The 19,293-nt window shown below is 40.3% G+C and overlaps 1 protein-coding gene across 1 annotated transcript; it reads right to left on the reverse strand.

The window, feature by feature from the left end:
- Positions 1-410: 410 nt before the first annotated feature.
- KLHL31 (kelch like family member 31) lies at positions 411-15,747 on the reverse strand. The gene is made up of 3 exons (XM_060788256.2): positions 15,563-15,747; positions 11,116-12,323; positions 411-5,978 (listed from the first exon to the last, which is right to left on the reverse strand). Exons 2-3 carry the CDS (start codon positions 12,285-12,287, stop codon positions 5,246-5,248), a joined length of 1,905 nt encoding a protein of 634 aa, XP_060644239.2. The 5' UTR covers positions 12,288-12,323; positions 15,563-15,747; the 3' UTR covers positions 411-5,245.
- Positions 15,748-19,293: the final 3,546 nt, after the last annotated feature.

Genomic DNA, 19,293 nt, shown 5'->3' on the forward strand with positions numbered 1-19,293 from the left:
TACACATCTTTTCATCTGTGTTGTGCATCCTCCTGTAGGCATGTAACTTTTGATATTACCAATAAGGGAAGTAATTGCCTTAAGATGATAGCATTATTATCCAAAATAGGTTGCAGTTCATTGATGATGCACATAAGTGATTTAATTGGAAGCTATAAGTGCCTACTAATGGGGTTCTGCCATCTTCTGTTTACAAATTAATCCTGGGTACAAGTCTTCTCTTCTTGACTTTTTTTTACTTCATATGGTGCCTACTGTAGCTTGAGGACTGCTTATTATAATTCCAATTATAGTATGCACCATATGAATTAAAAACAAAAAACAAAACCACAAAATCCCTTTGAATCTATAATGTTGTCCATCTTCCTGTCAAAACAGAATATTGTTAATCAATTTCAGGCTAAACAAGATCTCTTTAAAGTGTATTTATAGACATAACAATATGACAAGGAGCTGAGTACAGTTATTTTCCATTTGTAAATTTATATCTACAATGAAGAGGAAAATGTACACAAACAAAATATTTCTCCTATTCATTCTCATGATTAGAAAATGAAAGTCATTTTTCCGTGACCGAATGCATTATAAATCAGTGAATCATCAGTAGTATGATTAACAAGCATCACATTTAGTTTCCAAGGACAATAATTCCTGCTCCTCTTATAAAACATGTGCTTATCGAGGTACTGCAACTGACACAATATCTTAAGATTGTTACTATGAAAATGGTTTCAAGCTGAATATTATGCATTTTTCATCCTTTGATCTGTCTTCAATCGTATACTAATCATTTCTCGTTGGTTGTGGATACCATTTTTTTCATTCCAGTAACTATTGTATGACCCAAAGAAATTTGCAGCCACCTCACCATTCATGGAAAGTTTTGACATACCTATTTTTGCCTATCAGGATTCCGTCAACACACAGGTGAGTAGCAGTAAACAGGGAGGCAAGCCTTAGTAAATATTCTTTAGATCATTATTGGCCTCAATGACTTTAAGGCAAATCTTCAGATGATGAGATTTTTTTTAAAGCATAGTTCAAGCCAGTGCTTAGTTTTGAAATATTTGAGCAAGAGATGGCAAATTCAGGGGTCTTTACCTCTAACATAAATACTTTTCCATCTACAAGTATCCTTTTAAATGGGTTGGACAACTCAAAATGCAGCCATAAATACAGAATTTGACTTTAATCTTACTATGCTTATAAAAGATAAAGATTTCCCCTGACATTGACTCTAGTCGTGTCCGACTCTGGGGGATGTACTCATCTCCATTTCTTCCCAAAGAACTGGCATTGTCCATAGACACCTTCAAGGTCATGTGGCTCGCATGACTGCTGGAGCGCTTACCTTCCTGCAGAAGTGCTACCTATTGATCTACTCACATTTGCATGTTTTCAAACTGCCAAGTTGGCAGAAGCTGGGCCTAACAGCGGGAGCTCACTCTGCTCCCTGGATTCGAACCTCTAACTTTTCGGTCAGCATGTTCAGCAGCTCAATGGTTTAATCTGCTGTACCACCAGGGAGTCCATCCTTTATAGTGGCTTAGAAATGAGGGCTGAGAAGTAACAGAAATATAGACCAGTGGAGGATTCTGTTCAGATTTTGAATGGTGGGGTTAGGGCTGGATCAGCAACATAGACCAAGATTCTTGTCACTCTTCAAAAGCTAGCAGGTTCTATTTGGAATAAGCTTCGTGGATGCTAGCCAGCTGCATTGGGCACACAGAGTTCATGAAAGCTTATGCCAAATAAAACGTTATCAGTGTGTTACCTTATACAAGACTTTTTATGATATTTAGTGTGATATTTGGGAAGAAAAGAAATCTACATGTCACCCTCGATTTCCTAAGCATGACATTTAGTGTGACATTTGGGAAGAAAAGAAATCTACATGTTACCCTTGATTTCCTATTGATCTACTTGCATTTGCATGTTTTTGAATTGTTAGGTTGGCAGAAGCTGAGCAGTGGAGCTCACCCTGCTCCCCAGGTTCAAACTGCCAATCTTTCAGTCAGCAAGTTCAGCAGCTAAGCAATTTAACCTGCTGAGCCACCGGGGGCTCCCTTAAGAACACTAGGCATGTAAATAATGGTTTACTTTCTGCTTGAAAAAGGTCTTTTTGGGGTACAAAATAATTGGGGGGGGGGGTAGTTAAAGACAAACAAACGATAACTCAGGAAGTTTTAAAGATCTTTTTGAGGGTGGATGTTTTCCTCCAAGGTCCTGCAATGAGTCAATGTTGCCCCACAACCCCAGGCATTTGTCCATCTGTTTTTAGATTCAAGGCTGACCACATTTAATGCGACATCATTACTTTTGTGCATCATAAATGCATGTCATACCTAGGGAAAAGGACACAACCCCAATAAACTTTCAACTGGAGGTAAAGGTCATATAAGATGCTATAAATACACTTTTTCAGGACAAAACACTCACACAGATACACACATCCTGCCTTGGTTCTCCAACAAATCAACATAGGCCTTAGGCAATTACGCAAAGGCTTGTCAAGTGCATTGCCTTGTTACCTGGCAAACTGTCATCCCTTCCAGACCTTGCCTTCTAATTTTGCATCCAACAACATGACTTGGGTGGACAGCTCTATTTTATACTATAATAAAATGGCTAACCGGAAACAGAGAAACCTGGTGAATACTTGTTTCATAAGATCTGGATCTAGACTGTGAAATATAGTGTGACATGAAATATAAACAGCCAGAGGCCTCTTTTAACATGAGCACAAGATGCAAAATTCATCTTCCTTTCTGCAAACATTTCTCATATGGCCCTTACACTAGGATTGGGTAACATTTTCACCCTCCAGATCTTCTGTGCATCAACAGACAACAACTTTACCCTGCATAGCTAAAGGACTGTGGCATCTGAAACCCAAAATATCAGGATAACCAAAGATTATCTCTGCTTGTCACATCTATGCATGAAACCTGATTGTACAGAAGCTGGGGAGAAACCCATGGAGCAATTACAATGTAATTTCAAAGAGGTCCATCTCCACTTGCATTTAGAGTATCTGCATTGCTTGGCAACATGGAAACTTTGCTCCTCAAGATGCGAACGATGGGCATGTGTGTTTCTAGGTCATACGCATATACACTCCATTTAGATGTGGAGCAAGAAGCTTGCATGGTCTCATACCACCTTCATTACCACAATCACATCAATCAAGAATATGTATCAAGGTTCTCTTCATACCTAAGGCATAACTAATCCGTATGATCTGAAATAGACATTCTTTACAGAATTCAGTTTAATGGACCTCCCTGGCCAGCACATCTCTACTTTCCATTGGCTGGACGAATCTTCTGTTCTTCATCCCATTTTTTTCCACCTGGATGCAATGTTGTGTTGAAGAGGGATATCAATGGCGCATTACTGATGGCTACTAGGCAAGTACCACTATAATCAATCAGAATACTGTGAGATAATTCTCTGTAATTAGAGCATTCACATTAGCCAGGGAAAAGTGGGACTCCGGACAACAGAGGTGGACCATAACAGAAGAGGTGGCCCAAAGTTGTTTCCTATTGATGATGTTCTTGCCTATTGTTTAATTAACACTGTGCTGCAGTAGATACATCTTCAAGCACATTTTTCATGAGTCCCAGGCAGTAGAAGACCCACTAGCAGTAATTGACATGTGGCCCATCAATGAACCACAGCATCCTTTCTGACTTCTCCTTAATGTGAAACACATTAGGACATGTAGCACCATGCCTACTGTGATATTTCAAGTTTGGTGAACATTTGTGTAGGCACAGAGACATAGCAATTCATGTCTTATCATCTTTTGCACTTCCACACGCATACTCATAAATAAACACAATCCCCAAACACATTGGGTTATTTTTCCTTGCATAACCTTAAGCTGACATGATTTCTAATTTTTACATAATCGGTATAAAGTATGACCGAGCAACACTGACCAGGCCATTCAAGTATATAAACAAAAAGAAGCTGCTCAGACTTATCTAATTATCCTTCATTCTTCTTCTATACTACATAATATAAGCAATTCAAGTGATAATGCTTAATTAAATTAACATTAAGATGTTGGATCCCAAAATTTCCCATTTATTTATCCTAAACAGAACTAATTAAACTTAAACTACTCATTGGACCAAAAGATGTTTCAAATTTCACCTTGCTTATTACTATGAGGTATTGGAGCAGAGGGCAATAATTTTCAAAAGTATAAACTTTTTTGTTAATGGTGTAATGGAGCAATATTTGAAAAATTCTGCAATCTTTTTTCAGGTTTTTAAAAATATATAACATGGTATGATCAAGATTATTGTAAATGCTGAATTAGATGTCAGTCTTGTACATCAGTGATGGAAATTCTGCAGCTTTCTAGATGTTGAATTGCAACTTCCAGCAGTCCTAAGATGCCTAGCCTGAGGTGAAGAATGCTGGCTGTTGCAGTCTAGGTGAATATATAATTCTCAGTTTTACCGAGCACATTTATCTGGGAATTAGTCCGACTGAAATCAATGGGGCTTATTTTTGAGTACAACTCTACAGGATTGCACACTTACTTAGAAGGAGCCCTGTTCAACTCAATGGAAATAACTTTTGAGTAGGGATGCAAAGCATTGAATTGTCAAGAGTAGAATTGAAATATATTGTATTTGATGAGAATTTGGGTAGCATCTTCCCTTGCAAAATTCATTTACTTGCTGGCCTGTTGAAAGCCAGGATTTCAATAATTTTATCTAAGTAAACTATGCAATCTGGAGAATGATTGTGAGAGAAATGAGATGAGATATCAAAAAACATTGTTGTTTGGTGGCAAAATTGAAGGCTCAGTTTTGTGCTCAAAAAATTTAAATATTTCATATCTCTCAGGTTACACCATGTATTTCCAATGTAATAAGAATTGCAAATGAGAAGCTTTCTTCTGGAGTCTTCTTCAGATTTTATGAGACTTCCCTAGCTTGCCTAACCAATGGTGAGGAAAGCTTGGAGCCACAGTCCAATAATGTCTGGAGGACTGTGTGATCCCTACCCCTGAACTAGAGCAGAATCATTACGATGGACTTCAGTTAATAATGATCAACGATTCATACTTATAGATCTACTCTAGGTAGGACCAACATTGGATTTAGCCCATTGGTCTCCTAATCCCTTTTGATATTGACACACGTGGCTCCCTAAAGGGATTACGGCAAACTTTTAAATAATGGTTTACATCTAACCCTACTAAACCTATATTATGAACTCCTTAAATACTAACTGGCACTGAAGATACTGAGCTTGCCCTGGATTCTCTGGTCTTAGTGCTGGGCATGGCAATGGTGCAGCATGAAACTCCTACGGTGGCTTCAGGCAACTCATCCTCTTCAGTCCATTCATTAAGATCAGGGTTAAAGCACTGAATGCATTTCTTGTATTTCTTTTCTATTTCATTCCAGCCTCCCACTAAGTAAATCCTCCCACTGAGGGTGGAAGCACCTGCAGTGCTCACCCCTGTTGGAAGAGGTGCCACGTAATTCCACTGGCCTGAATATGGGCTGTAACACTCAACCGGCAGCACATCAACACGTTCACCACGACCTCCCAGCTGGGACCCCCCCATGACATAGACCTTTTCCCCAAGGGAGATGGCACAGTGCCAACCTCTCGGAGTGCTCAGGCTGGGCTTGTCTTGCCAGCTGTCACTGGCAGGGTCGTACATACAAACGGAACGGGAATAAGCATTATTTATGTATCCTCCAGTGACCAGGATCTTGCCATCTATGACTGCACTGGCATGGCAACAGCGAGCCACTTCCAATGCAGCTTTCATTTGCCACTGGTTAATGGTAGGGACATAACATTCAACGGAAGAGAGACACCCCTCAGAGTTGCGACCACCGACTGCAAAAAGGAGGCCATTGAACACGTTCAGGCTGAAATGTGTGCGTTTTTGATTCATATTGGCCAGATGGAGCCATGTGTTGAAACGAGGATCATATCTGAAAGAAGCAGGGATGAAAAGAAAAAGAAAAGAAATAGAGGTGAATGGTGAATCCAAATTCTGGTTTCAGTGACAACATTTATATTGCTAAAGAAATATTAAAGAATATGATGTTGCGGTTTTTTGAGTTTTCAATCATTTAACTATTGGTACATTCCCTCATTAAATTTATTTGATGTACTTATTAACCGCCATTCTCAGCCCATAAGGGCGACTCCAAGGTAGCAATGTCAGCACTAATTAAAGACTCCAAGGTAGCAATGTCAGCACTAATATAGCTTCAGTTGTTTTCTCCATAGCATCTTTAGCCTTTTTTTGCTAAAGAGTGTGATGCCTCACCAAATTACAACTCCCAGGATTCCATAGTATTGAGCATTGAGCCATAGTAGTTGAAATGGTCTCAAACTGCTTTAGTTCTAATTGTAGATGCACCCTATATTCTATTCTACCGTCACAGAATTCCAGTATTTGCAGTTTAGGGGGGTATTTATATTTCCCAGTCAAAGAGCTCCTCTAGTCCCTCCCCAAACTGCAAATTCAATGATTCTGTAGCATGCTGCCATGACAATGAAAATTGAATCATAATGCTATAATGGTGTAGTACAAATGGTCTCCAGATCTTAGGTTTCTCCATACCTGGAAAACAAAGGGTTGCTCTCTGCACTCCCAAATCAAACCAGAACCCTAGTGCTGTCAGAAAAGGTTGTATAACTTTTCCTTCCCGATGCTTCTTCCAAACTGAAATCACACACCCTTCCAGCTTCATTTTTCTCCCTATGGCTGCTGTATGCCTCAACTACTCGGGCAAAAAGCAGCAACAGCATGGGACAATTAATGAGTCTGGAAAATGGTATTGAGGGGAACAAAGTTTATATTCTCTCTTATACACATACAGGCACACATGTAGTTCTGCTGCTATATCTTTGGGGAAATAAAACAGAACTTCAAACCTCCCATCTTGTTTTATTGATTGTTGTGCTGTCCAATTTATGGCAACTCTAAAGTGATTTGAACATTGGACCATGGCAATGGAAACTGGGGTTCCAATCCTCACCAAGCCATGAAAACAGATTGGACTAGTCCCAGCCTCAGAGAAAGGCAAACTTCTCTTAACAAACTTTGCCAAGAAAATCCTATGATAGGTTTGCCTTAGGGCTACCATAAGTCAAAAATAACTTGCTGGCTCAGAACTGCAATAACAGCAAGTTACATTGACTAGGGAGAAAACCCAGCAAAGAACAACTGATTTCTTGGGTCTTTTTGTTTGTTCTGCCTGCTTGTTAAAAATGTATAAGCAGCTAAAATATGAGGATTTTATTTAACAATTGATGGTTACTTTTTTCATAATCATGTTATCATCAAATATAGCCACTGAATGCTTAGGAACAAAACATACCAACCTCTTCCCAAAGAGAAGCATTCTTACCATGGGATCATGTGGCTTTTTGTGTGTGTCAGGAGTGACTTGAGAAACTGCAAGTTGCTTTTGGTGTGAGATAATTGGCCATCTACAAGGACATTACCCAGGGAACGCCCGGATGTTTGATGTTTTACCATCCTTGTGGGAGGTTTCTCTCATGTCCCTGCAATGGGGAGCCGGAGCTGACAGAGGGAGCTCAAGCTGCTCTCTCCGGATTCAAACCGCTGACCTATCAGTCAGCAATCCTGACTGTGTCTCTATGGGCTCCATCATGACTCCAAATCTTGCAGTGAAGATCTTTAGAAATAGTATGTGTGGAATATAGAGTCTTTCTTGTTACCTTCTTTGTGCGATTTGCAACACAATCTGAATGACACCAAAATAGAAGTGTGCCTTTCTATTGACTTTGGTGAGAGTCATATTTTTAACCCTGGCACTCAAGAGTCAGGATTCCTCATCAATGCAAGCAACCACGGCATAAACATTTGAACCTTCCATTGTCCAGTGAGATCACAGAACTGTTGTTATGTTGCCATTGAATCGATTGGGGGGGGGGGGGGGGGAGCCACGTGCTCCATATGTGCTCCAGGCTTCACCCCATGAGATTGCCCTCACCTGGATTTGGGTGATGTGGGGCATGGGGCACCAGATTCCACACATCCTCCGCAAAGTGAATTAATTTCGGTGGCCATGTGATAAGGTTATAAAAGAGATCATTCCAATATCTGTGTGTTTCCATTTGCTTAAACAATGCAATTATGACCAGGCTGGGACTTATTGTGTGTAAGGGAGACATTCTACTTTTGAGTTATAATCCCTTGTTCAACAGACATTTCCTTCTGGAAGCAATGCACATAAGTCAGCAGCAAGCATTTGCGTGTGAAACGCCATCCAAGAAGCCAATATGGCAAACTTCCCATGGGATTTTCTTGGCAAGATTAGTTCAAAAGGAGTTTGTCTTTGTTTTTCTATGAGGCCGAGAGACTACAACTTACCCATGATCAGCCAGTGGATTTCCATGCCTTAGCATGGATTTGAAGCTTGTCCCCAGGTGCATAATCTTATACTCAAACTATACTATGTTCACTCTTATCCTGAAAATATAACGTCACTATTTATTTAAAGTTGCCTATGGAAGACCCAGGACAGTGCACTTGAAGTTCATTTTTAAAGTTTCAGATTTCACACTGGGGCACAGCTGAAATGGAATTATTTTTCATATAGACAGCACTTCTGTCAGAATAAAAAGGCAAACCACACAGAAATTGTCATCTGTAATGATCATAGGGAGCCAATGTGGGGTAGTGGTGTGTGTTACACTATGGCTCTGGAGACTGGGGCTCAAATCTCCATTCAGTCATGAAACCAGTAAATGACGTTGGACAAGTTATACTCTCTCAGCCTCATAAATGCATACAGGGATTTTCTACAGTGACCAAATAAGCCAGGACCAATTCAACATCTGAGATAGGTGTAGATGTTTTTTCTAACATGAAAATACATATGTGCCAGGACTTCATTACTTCTAAATTTTTCTCACTCATTTGTATCCTAATACTTGAGGAATTTCATCAAAAAGGCACAAGATGGAAACTTTCTGAAAACTGGTATATATTGGAAACACACCCTGCAATGTTTTGCAGGTGAAAACCAGGAGTCTTTTGACCAGACAACATCCGAATGTGGTTAGAAAGGAAAGATTAGGGGAAGGACATGCAAAGCTACTATGTTAACTGAAAAATCCCTGAAATTTGATGCACTAAGGCGGGAAGGTATAACAAATGGGTCTATTTGGAGAGCCTCCTCTCCAAATAGACCCATTTCTCTCCATGCCCTTCTATTGAGTTATCTCAGTCCAAAAAACTACTTTTGTGCTTTCAACACAGCTTGTGGCAACTAAAGTAAGCAGAAGCTGAAAGAGGAAAAAGGGAAGAGAAAGGAAGATCATGGGTAGGGGGGAATATTTATGCATGGAGGGGACAGATTCCACCTGTTGTGAGTGGACTTTCCAGCACACCACCCAAGGGAGAGGCTTGTTGCCTTGAATTGCTGCAACCACTACTCTCCTTTCAAAATGTGCTCCTTACAAAATGTCACAGTATGATGTAAAAGCACTAGGTGCTGTTTCTAGCCTGACATCCTCGTTTCAGCTGAATATACAGAATTTAAATCCTTCGATATATTCCTTGTGAACCACATGTTCCACATACCTGCCAACTGTAGTTATTTTCTGTCACCCTATTTTCTCAGCTGCTTCAAAAATATCCTGGTGTCTCCCCACTCCCCAGTTCAAAACAAGTGACAAATCTACTTGAAAGTGAAATTATTCCCAAGGAACAGTCCTGGTTCTATCCAAGTGTGAATAGTTAACATATTGCTAATTCTATGAAATAATTGTCTTTTTACTGCTGCATATTTAGTGGTGTTTTTGCCCAAATTTTAGATTTTAATTATATTTGTTTTTATTTGACATTTGCAGTTAATAGCCACTCTAACCACCATTTTAATTTTCTGAAAAGTGGAACATGAGTTTACTAATAAATAAATAATAAATAAATAACACAAAAACCTGCCTTCATCACAGGATGTTGGAATCAGCAAGAATTCACTATAAGGACAAATAATTTTTTTTAAACAGACTTTTTTTCGTGCTAGGAGCAACTTGAGAAACTGCAAGTCATTTCTGGTGTGAGAGAATTGGCCGTCTTCAAGCAAGTTGCCCAAGGGACGCCTGGATGTTTGATGTTTTACCATCCCTGTGGGAGGCTTCTCTCATGCCCCCGCATGGGGAGCTGGAGCTGACAGATGGGAGCTCAACCTGCTCTCCCCAGATTTGAACTGCTGACCTGTTCATTTTTTGTAACTTGATGGTGTGGCACTTGAGCACGAACTTTGTAGATGACAATAGAATGAAATGGAATAACTAGAGCATGTTATGTCTACAAGTATTATCCATAATTCATGATATAACTGTAAACAGCTCTGCTAGAAGACATGCTCAACAATTTTAAAAGACCCTCCAAAGGGGCAGCACATAATTAAGATTATTTTGCAAAGACTTTTTTTTTTGCCTATCTCTGGTGTCATATGCCATGAAAATCATGCACACATCTTTCTTTCTTTCTTTCTTTCTTTCTTTTTTTGCTCATCAGCTATCGTAAGTGTTTGTGTGTTTTATGTGTGGACAAGACAATTCTTCTTCTTCTTCTAATGTGGCCCAAAGAAGCCCAAAGGTATATATATGTATTACTGTCATTATACTTTGGCATCAGATTCCATAATAGTTTTTATTTGTTCATGCCTTTTCAGTTTGTGTGTCCATGTTGAGAGATTTCTTTTTCATTTGTTAATAATAATAATAATAATAATAATAATAATAATGAAAAAGAGAAAAATTACTATTTAACCTTATTTCTAAATTTTGCATTGCTGTCAGAACTTTCCCTTAATTCTTGAATTACGATATATTTTGGCTTTATCAAGTATCTCTGCCATCTTTTGAGCGTAAATTTTTTGCCTTGGTTTTTTTCTTGTTGAATGTCACAGATCACATTTCTCAGCCATAAGTGTTTTTTCTCAAAATTCCTTAATCAATATTTTTGTCCTGTTCTGTTTTCTGTATGATCTGTTATGAGCAGCTCAACCTCTTTCCGTCTCCCTCCCCTTCCCTCTCTGGAACATGCTTGCCTCTCCAACCCTATAAATAATCACTTACCTGGAGAAATTGCTGACTGCATGCTTAGCCTGATTCCTGGCATCATTCTGGTCTTCACCACCTGCCACATAGAGGAATCCATCCATCACAGCGACACATTGGTTGAAGCTCTTAGCTGGCATCTCTGTAAGCCTCTTCCATCCATTGTCAGGATCTCTGTATAAAATGTCTCTGCTAAGGGATTTCTCTGTTAAAGCTGGGCGTCCCCCAACTGTGACCAGGACTCGTAATCCCCCACGAATCCTGGTTCTTCTAGACTGTAGTGTATTCTGGTGATATGGAAGTAGATGGTAATTCATGGCATCCACTAAAAGTCTATGGCAATCCATATCTTGCATCATTCTTGGTGTAGTCTGCACATAATTCACTAGGTCCTGAGCTGAGATGGTACCAAACCGGATGTTGTTCAAAAGATCGGCAGCATATTTTGCTCTTTTTTGGTCAAACTCCAGCCATCTCATTGCAATCTGGAATGCAACAAGTTCAGAAGGCAACTGCAAGTCATCATCTGCAAGGAGTTCATTGATCCGGTCAAAAGAAAGTTTTAAGAACTGATCTGACTCAGAAAACTCGATGAAGTTGTCTCGGATGAATTTCTGTGCCGCTTCCTTGGCAGTCTTGAGTCCATATGTCTCTGCAATGTTGGCAATGTACATGTAGTTTTCGACATTGATTTCTTGCATCAAAAAATCACTGCACATCTTCACAAGGGTGTGGATCTGTAAGTAAATGGCTGTGGAGATAATACTTCCTATAGTGTACAACGAGAGTGTCAGCTTCCCAGTGTAGGCATATGCAATGACAGTAGCTAGACCCAAAGGAGACACATCGTTGAGGTCTACTCTTTGAGTGGATGGATCTTTCTTCAGGATATTATGGAAGTAATCACTACAGGAAGCCATAACTACTTTGTGGACATCAAAAGACTTGGTCTTAGTACCAATGACTAAATCACAGAGGAAGTTTTCCAACCTCATTTGGCACAATCCTTCCAAAAGATTGGGACTGTAGAGAGCATCAGAAAGCTCTGTTGAAACACAACTGAAGCCATTCCCTCCTTCCAAAAGGCCATTCAAACCATTCAGTTTGCTGAGGGGCCCATCTTCCACTATGATAGTCAGCTCATTGATATCCACCTTGTTCTTCTTGATGTTCTTCTTCTTAGGCGCCATGACTGCAATAATGATAATATCACAGCCAAGAGCTTGCTGGAAAGCAAAAGAAATCGGACAATTAAAAACATTTGGTATAAATATATTTCAATGGTCTGTAGATTTGAACATGCTGTTGGAATAATCTATTGTGAGCAGAATCACAATAGGAAAACAGTATGAGAAGGACAAGAAACAGCATTTCATCACATCTCTCTAACTTATGTGTTAATTAATACTTGGTAAGACACAGTTTGTAGTTAGTAAGCACACTTACTCATCATGGTAATGTCATGGTTTGTGTTAATTGTGGTTTGCTGTTTTACCCATAAGCTACATGGAAGACAACTAAGAAAGCTGTAACTTGTCTTCCCCATTTCTGGACTGTTTCTCAGTTTTCTCAGTTCATATTTTAGAGTATAAAATTGGTTTAATTAGCCAAAGACAAATGATGGATGTAGTTTTGGGTGTTACAATAAGCTGCCGCATAAACTAGCCAAACTGTTTTAAAATAAGCAACAACAGTGTATTCATTCAGACGAGCATTTCCTCTAATGCAAATTGCATTTAGCCACCTTGTTTCTATGCTCTCATTCTTGGATGTCATGTGAAGGTTTTGTCTGATTTACGTGTGAACACTATTTTTTGATGGAAACAGGATATGAAAGGAAGACTGGATGAATAAACAGAAGGCAAAATTGATCTATCTAATTGTGTGGTACACAACCTGGATAATTTGGTTCTTTTAATATTCTGAATGGGTTGGGTGACACCAGAATGTCTGCTGTTATAGTTCAATAGCTTTGGAGCCTTTCAGAATACAATAGCATTAGTAGGCTCATAGTATACTATTGTTTTGCATCCAATTAAATAAGATTTTGATACATAATATTTCATTCCAGATTTCATTTTCTAGTCCTGCTAAACCAGTGGTTCCCAACATTAGTACCAAAAGTGTTGTTATTTGGGGTGCCAATTCAGAAAATTGCATTGGATAGACCACATCAGCTCTAGTTTCTGATACAGAACATATTCCACCCAGTGGTCACCATCTGCTTATCCATAGAAAATCATATTTAATCATCTAGGGCTGATGTGGTAGTAGCAATCTTTCGTGGGTAGTCGGCCCCTCCCCTCCCAACATCCCTGTTGCCCCAGCTCTATAAGAGGGTTCCATGATACCAGTCGTTCTCATTGCCATGTGGTTTTGAGGCAACGGTGTAGCAATGGTGAGGCTGCGGACCACTGTTGGTCCATGGACCACAGGCAGGGAACCAGTGTGCTAAACTGTGGCTATGTTCAAAGATTTGCTGGCTGGACACTATATAAAGTTAAGGGATAGAACTAGGATTCAGATTCAAATGTACAGCTATGGAATTCAGTGTATGATCTCATGTCAGTTACGGTTTCTTTCGCAATTTATCTCACATGGTAATTGTGAACAAGAAATAGGGGACAGCATAAAGGCCTTGAAACATATTGAAAGATGGGAAACACTGATTTCAGTTGAGGCTTATGATTACTCTATATTTTCACACGTTGAAAAGGAAAAGGTAAAAGTTTCTTCTGACATTAAGACTAGTTGTGGCCGACTCTGGGGGGTGGTGCTCATCTCCATTTCTAAGCCAAAGAGCTGGTGTTGTCCATAGACACCTCCAAGGTCATATGGCCAGCCTGACTGGATGGAGCAATGTTACATTCCTGCAGAAGTGGTACCTATTGATCTACTCACATTTGCATGTTTTAAAACTGCTAGATTGGCAGAAGCTGAGACTAACAGTGGGAGCTCATGTCTCACCCCGGATTTGAACTGCCGACCTTTCAGTTAGCAAGTTCAGCAGCTTAGTGGTTTAACTCACCACACCACTGGGGCCTTTGACAACAAGCTACGTTTAATCAATTAATAAAAAAGAGTTCATCAGCACTCTCAAGTAGGCCCCCATTGAAATATGGCACCACATCTTAAAAATAAACAAGGATATCGTTTACGACAAAACCATGTTTCAAGCAGTAACACCTGTGTTTCTGCTTTCCTGATGAAGAGCACTTCCTGCTGAGTTTTAAATCATGTACAGTTCAGCATTTTAAGTATAGAAAATATAGTCAGCCCTTTGAATCCACGGATGCGGTATCTATGGATTCAGCCAACCACAGCCTGAAAATAAATCACCTAAATCAAACCTTGATTTCGTCATTGTATAGATCAGGACTTGAGCATCTATGGATTTTGGTATCCATGGAGGGTCTGGGAAACAAACCCCAGCAGATAACCAAGAACCCAATGTGCTCTTTAATAAAAAAAAATATCAGGCTATGTGCAAGTGAGCAAGGGTCGGGGGATGGGGGCAAGGGGACACCACAGTGTCTTAACAGTGTCAGTGTCGCTTGCATGCCAGAATGAGCCGAGGTCCCAAAAGGTTGCTTTGCCAAAGTGGTGGCTCAGCTGCTCCCTTTCCCCTCCTCTCTCCCTCCCCCTCCCCAGTTGCATTCCACAAGTTGCATCTGTTGAAACCTATCAGAGTCATTTCCAATAATAGCAATCCTCTCCAGCCTCAAAGCTGCTTGCCATTTTAAGACACAGTGCAGTTTAAAGTGCATTTCTTTCTTTGGGATATAAATCCCCCCACCCCCCACCGCCACCAGCCTGCTCCAATAAAGATTTCCAGCAAATTCCCTTGTTTATGGTGAAAATTTCAAATTTCATGGTTATTAATTGAGAATATTTGCTTCATCTTTGATGCTTTAATTTATCTCCAGGTGGTTATGCTGACACTGCTTTGGTAAGGAAATTTATCCTGAGATCCTTTATTCCATACAGACATGCATATATATCCTTTATTTCACACACACATGCACAAACACAGAGACAATTTATACTTATATATAATATACCTAGAATCCTTTTCTAATTTAGGATCTATCTTTTCATTTTAGAGACTGTTGCGCGTTCTCTCTCTTATTACATCAATATTTTCAAGTGGTGTTTCTTATATACTATACAAATCAAGATATGCTTATGTGAGTCACATAAAATTCTGGTAATAATTGTCCGTTAGACAAATTATTGAGGTTTCTTTCAATAAATAAGCATTAATTGGAGCAGGAAGACCTACACAGATAAATTAATTTTTTTAAAAAATTAACGTTTGCTCAACTTTCCGGGGCCTTTTCATAGCTATAGCTGATGTTACAGCCTGGAGGTCATTCACAATCCAAAGGACATCAAGATATGGGTTGGAGACCCCAAACTAGCAAGAGAGCCGACTTTATACAAATAGGATTTAGAATATTCTTACCCTTCTGAGGAAAGTGTCTTCCCAGGGCTGCCCAGCACAATGTCTGTGAGAATATTGCTTGAAAAGAAGGAGAAAAGATGAGAAAATACGTTTGGGTTTCACCTAGGAAGTCCTCCTAGAACTTGAGGTTTCTAGTGTGACCCCTGATGAAAGAGAGAGAGACTGGAGTTTGTGCTCTGGAGCACTTTGCAGTGACTCTCCTCCCCTTCTCCTCCCTCCCCATCAACAGAGGGGTTTGGTGTCCTTTACTTGCTTAGCTTTTTATTTCAAGGAAACATAAGTGGATACCTACTTGAAAACTTGAAATAAAATAAAGGGCGGAGAACTATGCATGACAATGATTACACCCCTTTCATTGCTGAAACTTTTACATCATAATAACAGTTTGTAGATAATTTTTTTGTGCACTACAATTTCCTAGGCCCCTTCTACCCCGCTATATAATCCAGATTATCAAATCAGATAATCTACATTACTGTAGACGGGGCCCTAGCGTCCCTGACTGTAGGATTTTTGGGAGTTGAAATGAGCCTAGTTTTTATACTGCATTAATTGTGGATTTGTCAAAATCAGTACCAGCTTGCAAGTAAAGAGGGTAAAGGTTTTCCCCTGACATTAAATCCAGTCATGTCCAACTCTGGAGGTTGGTGCTCATCTCTATTTTTAAGCCAAAGAGCTGGCATTGCCCATAGACACCTCCAAGGTCATGTGGCCAGCATGACTGCATGGAGCGCTGGGCACCTATTTATCTATTTACATTTGCATGTTTTCAATTGCTAGGTTGACAGATACTGGGGCTCACCCCACTCCCTGGATTTGAACCTGGGACCTTTCAGTAAGCAAGTTCAGCAGCTCAGCGGTTTAATCCACTGTGCCACCGAGGGCCAGTTGCTAGAACTTATAAAGATGCTAATCAAGGTCAATGCCGTTACTGCCAATTTCTCACTGCCCTCTATTCACCAGACCTCTGGATCAAACTTCTGTTTAGATTAAGTAAACCAGATTGATCACCTCATTAGATGGGCTGATTTGCCCATCATACACTGCTTGCTCTCTTCTTTTCACACAGAGCCCATTACATGGCACACGTGTACTTCCAGCCATGGGGAGAACAAGTTGTGTACTCCCACAGGGTGGCAACATGGGAGGCTTCCTGTGTTGCCTTTGGATCAATGGGGGGGGGGAGTTGAGTGGTGACGCCCCTCCCCCCGTGGGATGGGGTCTCAGGTAAATTGGGCAATGTGGGGCATGGAGTGATGGGTTCTCCTCCTCCACCACCCCTGCCAGAACTCAATGGATTCGCCTTGATGTGTGGTGAATTTTTATCCCTTTGTGATGAGTTCCTAAGTGTTTCTTATCCTTTTCCCCTTGAGAGGCAAGCATTGTGTAGTGGTCTGATTCTTGGACTAGAGTTCTGAACATGAGAATTCCAAGATATGCACCTTGGGGGTGCCGTAAATTGGAAATGACATGAAGAGGCAGACAGCAACAGCAACCACTGCTACTATAAAGGAACAACTTAGAAAAAAGCGGAATTGTGGAACCATAGAGTTGGAAGAGACAACAATGCCAATCTAGTCCAACCCTATTTGGCCATGCGAGAATACATGATCAAAGTCCTCCTGACAGATGTGGGTATTATTGAGTTGACAGCCAAAAACAGGACGTTGGGGTGGAGAAGTTTAAGAAGGATTTTGTTTCCATGTCTGTTGCTGGGAGAGCATGTGGCAAGTTATTCCTTCACCTATATTGAGGTGGGGGATATTTGGATCTGTAGCTTTTGCTGCACTATAACCCACTGCATTCCTCACATGCCACTAAGCACAAAGCATCAGATATAAAGCTGATTACAAGCTACAGAAATAGGCCCTGTTATTTAATCTCTTAGGAAAGGACTGTCGGAATAACTACACCCCTGTTGACAGCCAGAATATCATTGCAGAAGTGATCAGGAAGACGACTGATTACATTGTTTCTTGAAGGCTGAGGCATGCACTAGAACAGTGTTTCTCAGCCTGGGGGTTGCAAGAGGGTGTCAGAGGGGTCACCAAAACCATCAGAAAACACAGTATTTTCCATTGATGATGGGGTTTCTGTGTGGGAAGTTTGGCCCAATTCTATTGTTGGTGGGATTCATAATGCTCTTTGATTGCATGTGAACTGTAAATCCCAGCAACTACAACTCCCAAATGTCAAGGTCTATTTTCCCCCAAACTCCACCAGTGTTCAAATTTGGGCATATTGAGTATTCATGCCAAGTTTGGTCCAGATCCATCATTGTTTGAGTCCAGAGTGCTCTCTGGATGTAGGTGAACTACAACTCCAAAACTCAAAGTCAATACCTGCCAGACCCTTCCAGTATTTTCTGTTGGTCATGGGAGTTCTGTGTGCCAAGTTTGGTTCAATTCCATCGTTGATGGAGTTCGGAATGGTCTTTGATTGTAGGTGAACTATAAATTCCAGCAACTACAACTCCCAAATGACAAAATCGACCCCCCCCCATCCCACCAGTATTCAAATGTGGGCATATTAGGTATTTGTTTTTATAATGACTATGTGCAAGTCATGTTCCTTTACTATGTTGAAAGAGGTCATTAATTGTATACGACCTCTTCCCCATCTCCAGAGTGTGTCCACCTTCTCCAACACACTGGCCTGCAAGTTAAACTTTCCTTTAATTTTTTAGTTTCTTTGCTACTGAACAAGAATTGGCTTTTGAGCTGCAAGAGCTTTGGGAGAAATGGCTCAGAACAGCCCCCAGGAAATGGGTGTGTTTACTATTATTTGTATCCCTGGCAATCTTGCCGAATCCTTGTGAGTGTTGAATTGAAACCAAGGAGAAAGGATCATGAGATCTTTCTATGTGAAGGAGTGTGAGCCAAGGCTTAAGTAGATCTCTGGCAATGCCTCTTTTTTCTTAAGGTCACTGCAGGTCGAGTGCATTTTTACACAGCCCACAGTCATTTCTTTGCAACAACTGAGAACTGTTTACTCTCTCAGCGGCTGCCGTAGACTGAATATAATTTCCAGTGGACATGTGTCCTAAACATAAACAAATAAAATGCTCTTCAAGCTGACATCAGCTGGCTGTGTTGCAAACTGAATGGACAGAGAATCCTTTCACCTCTGGAGCATGCGGCCCTAGAAGTAAGAATGATACCGCTTGGCAGATAGTCCGCACTATTTATCACATGCTTCCCTCCATGGGAAGAAAATAGGGCCCCCTCCCTTCTTATAACTGAGTTTGCTTCCTTCTCCTTCCTTAGAGATTTCTTGTCCCTCCAGCTGAATCATGTGTGTACTACACAATTTTGGCATTTGCACCTTAAAAAGAATTGGAAAGGGAAAATTTAGTAATAGGAGTCACTAGTTCAGAAAGGTTTAAATGATGGAGATGAACCATTGTAGTTTCAACCTTCAACCCCCACAACCTCTTATCATCCACAATCCTTTTTTTTAAATAACTGAGGCCCCACCAACACTGCCCTATAATCCAATTTCTGAATTCAGATTATCCATGTTAAACTGAATTATAGGGCAGTGTAGACTGTTATAATTCAGTTCAAAACAGATAATCTGGATTCAGAAACTGGATTATAGGGCAGTGTAGATCCAACCTGAGAATATATCTACATTATATATCATTATAGCTTGGCAGTTTACCTGCCTACAGAATCCTGAGATTTGTAGACTGTTTGGATACTTAGAATTATCTATTATCTGTACTATTG

This window comes from Anolis sagrei, chromosome 1 (genome assembly GCF_037176765.1).
Source record: "Anolis sagrei isolate rAnoSag1 chromosome 1, rAnoSag1.mat, whole genome shotgun sequence".
NCBI classification, from domain to species: domain Eukaryota; kingdom Metazoa; phylum Chordata; class Lepidosauria; order Squamata; family Dactyloidae; genus Anolis; species Anolis sagrei.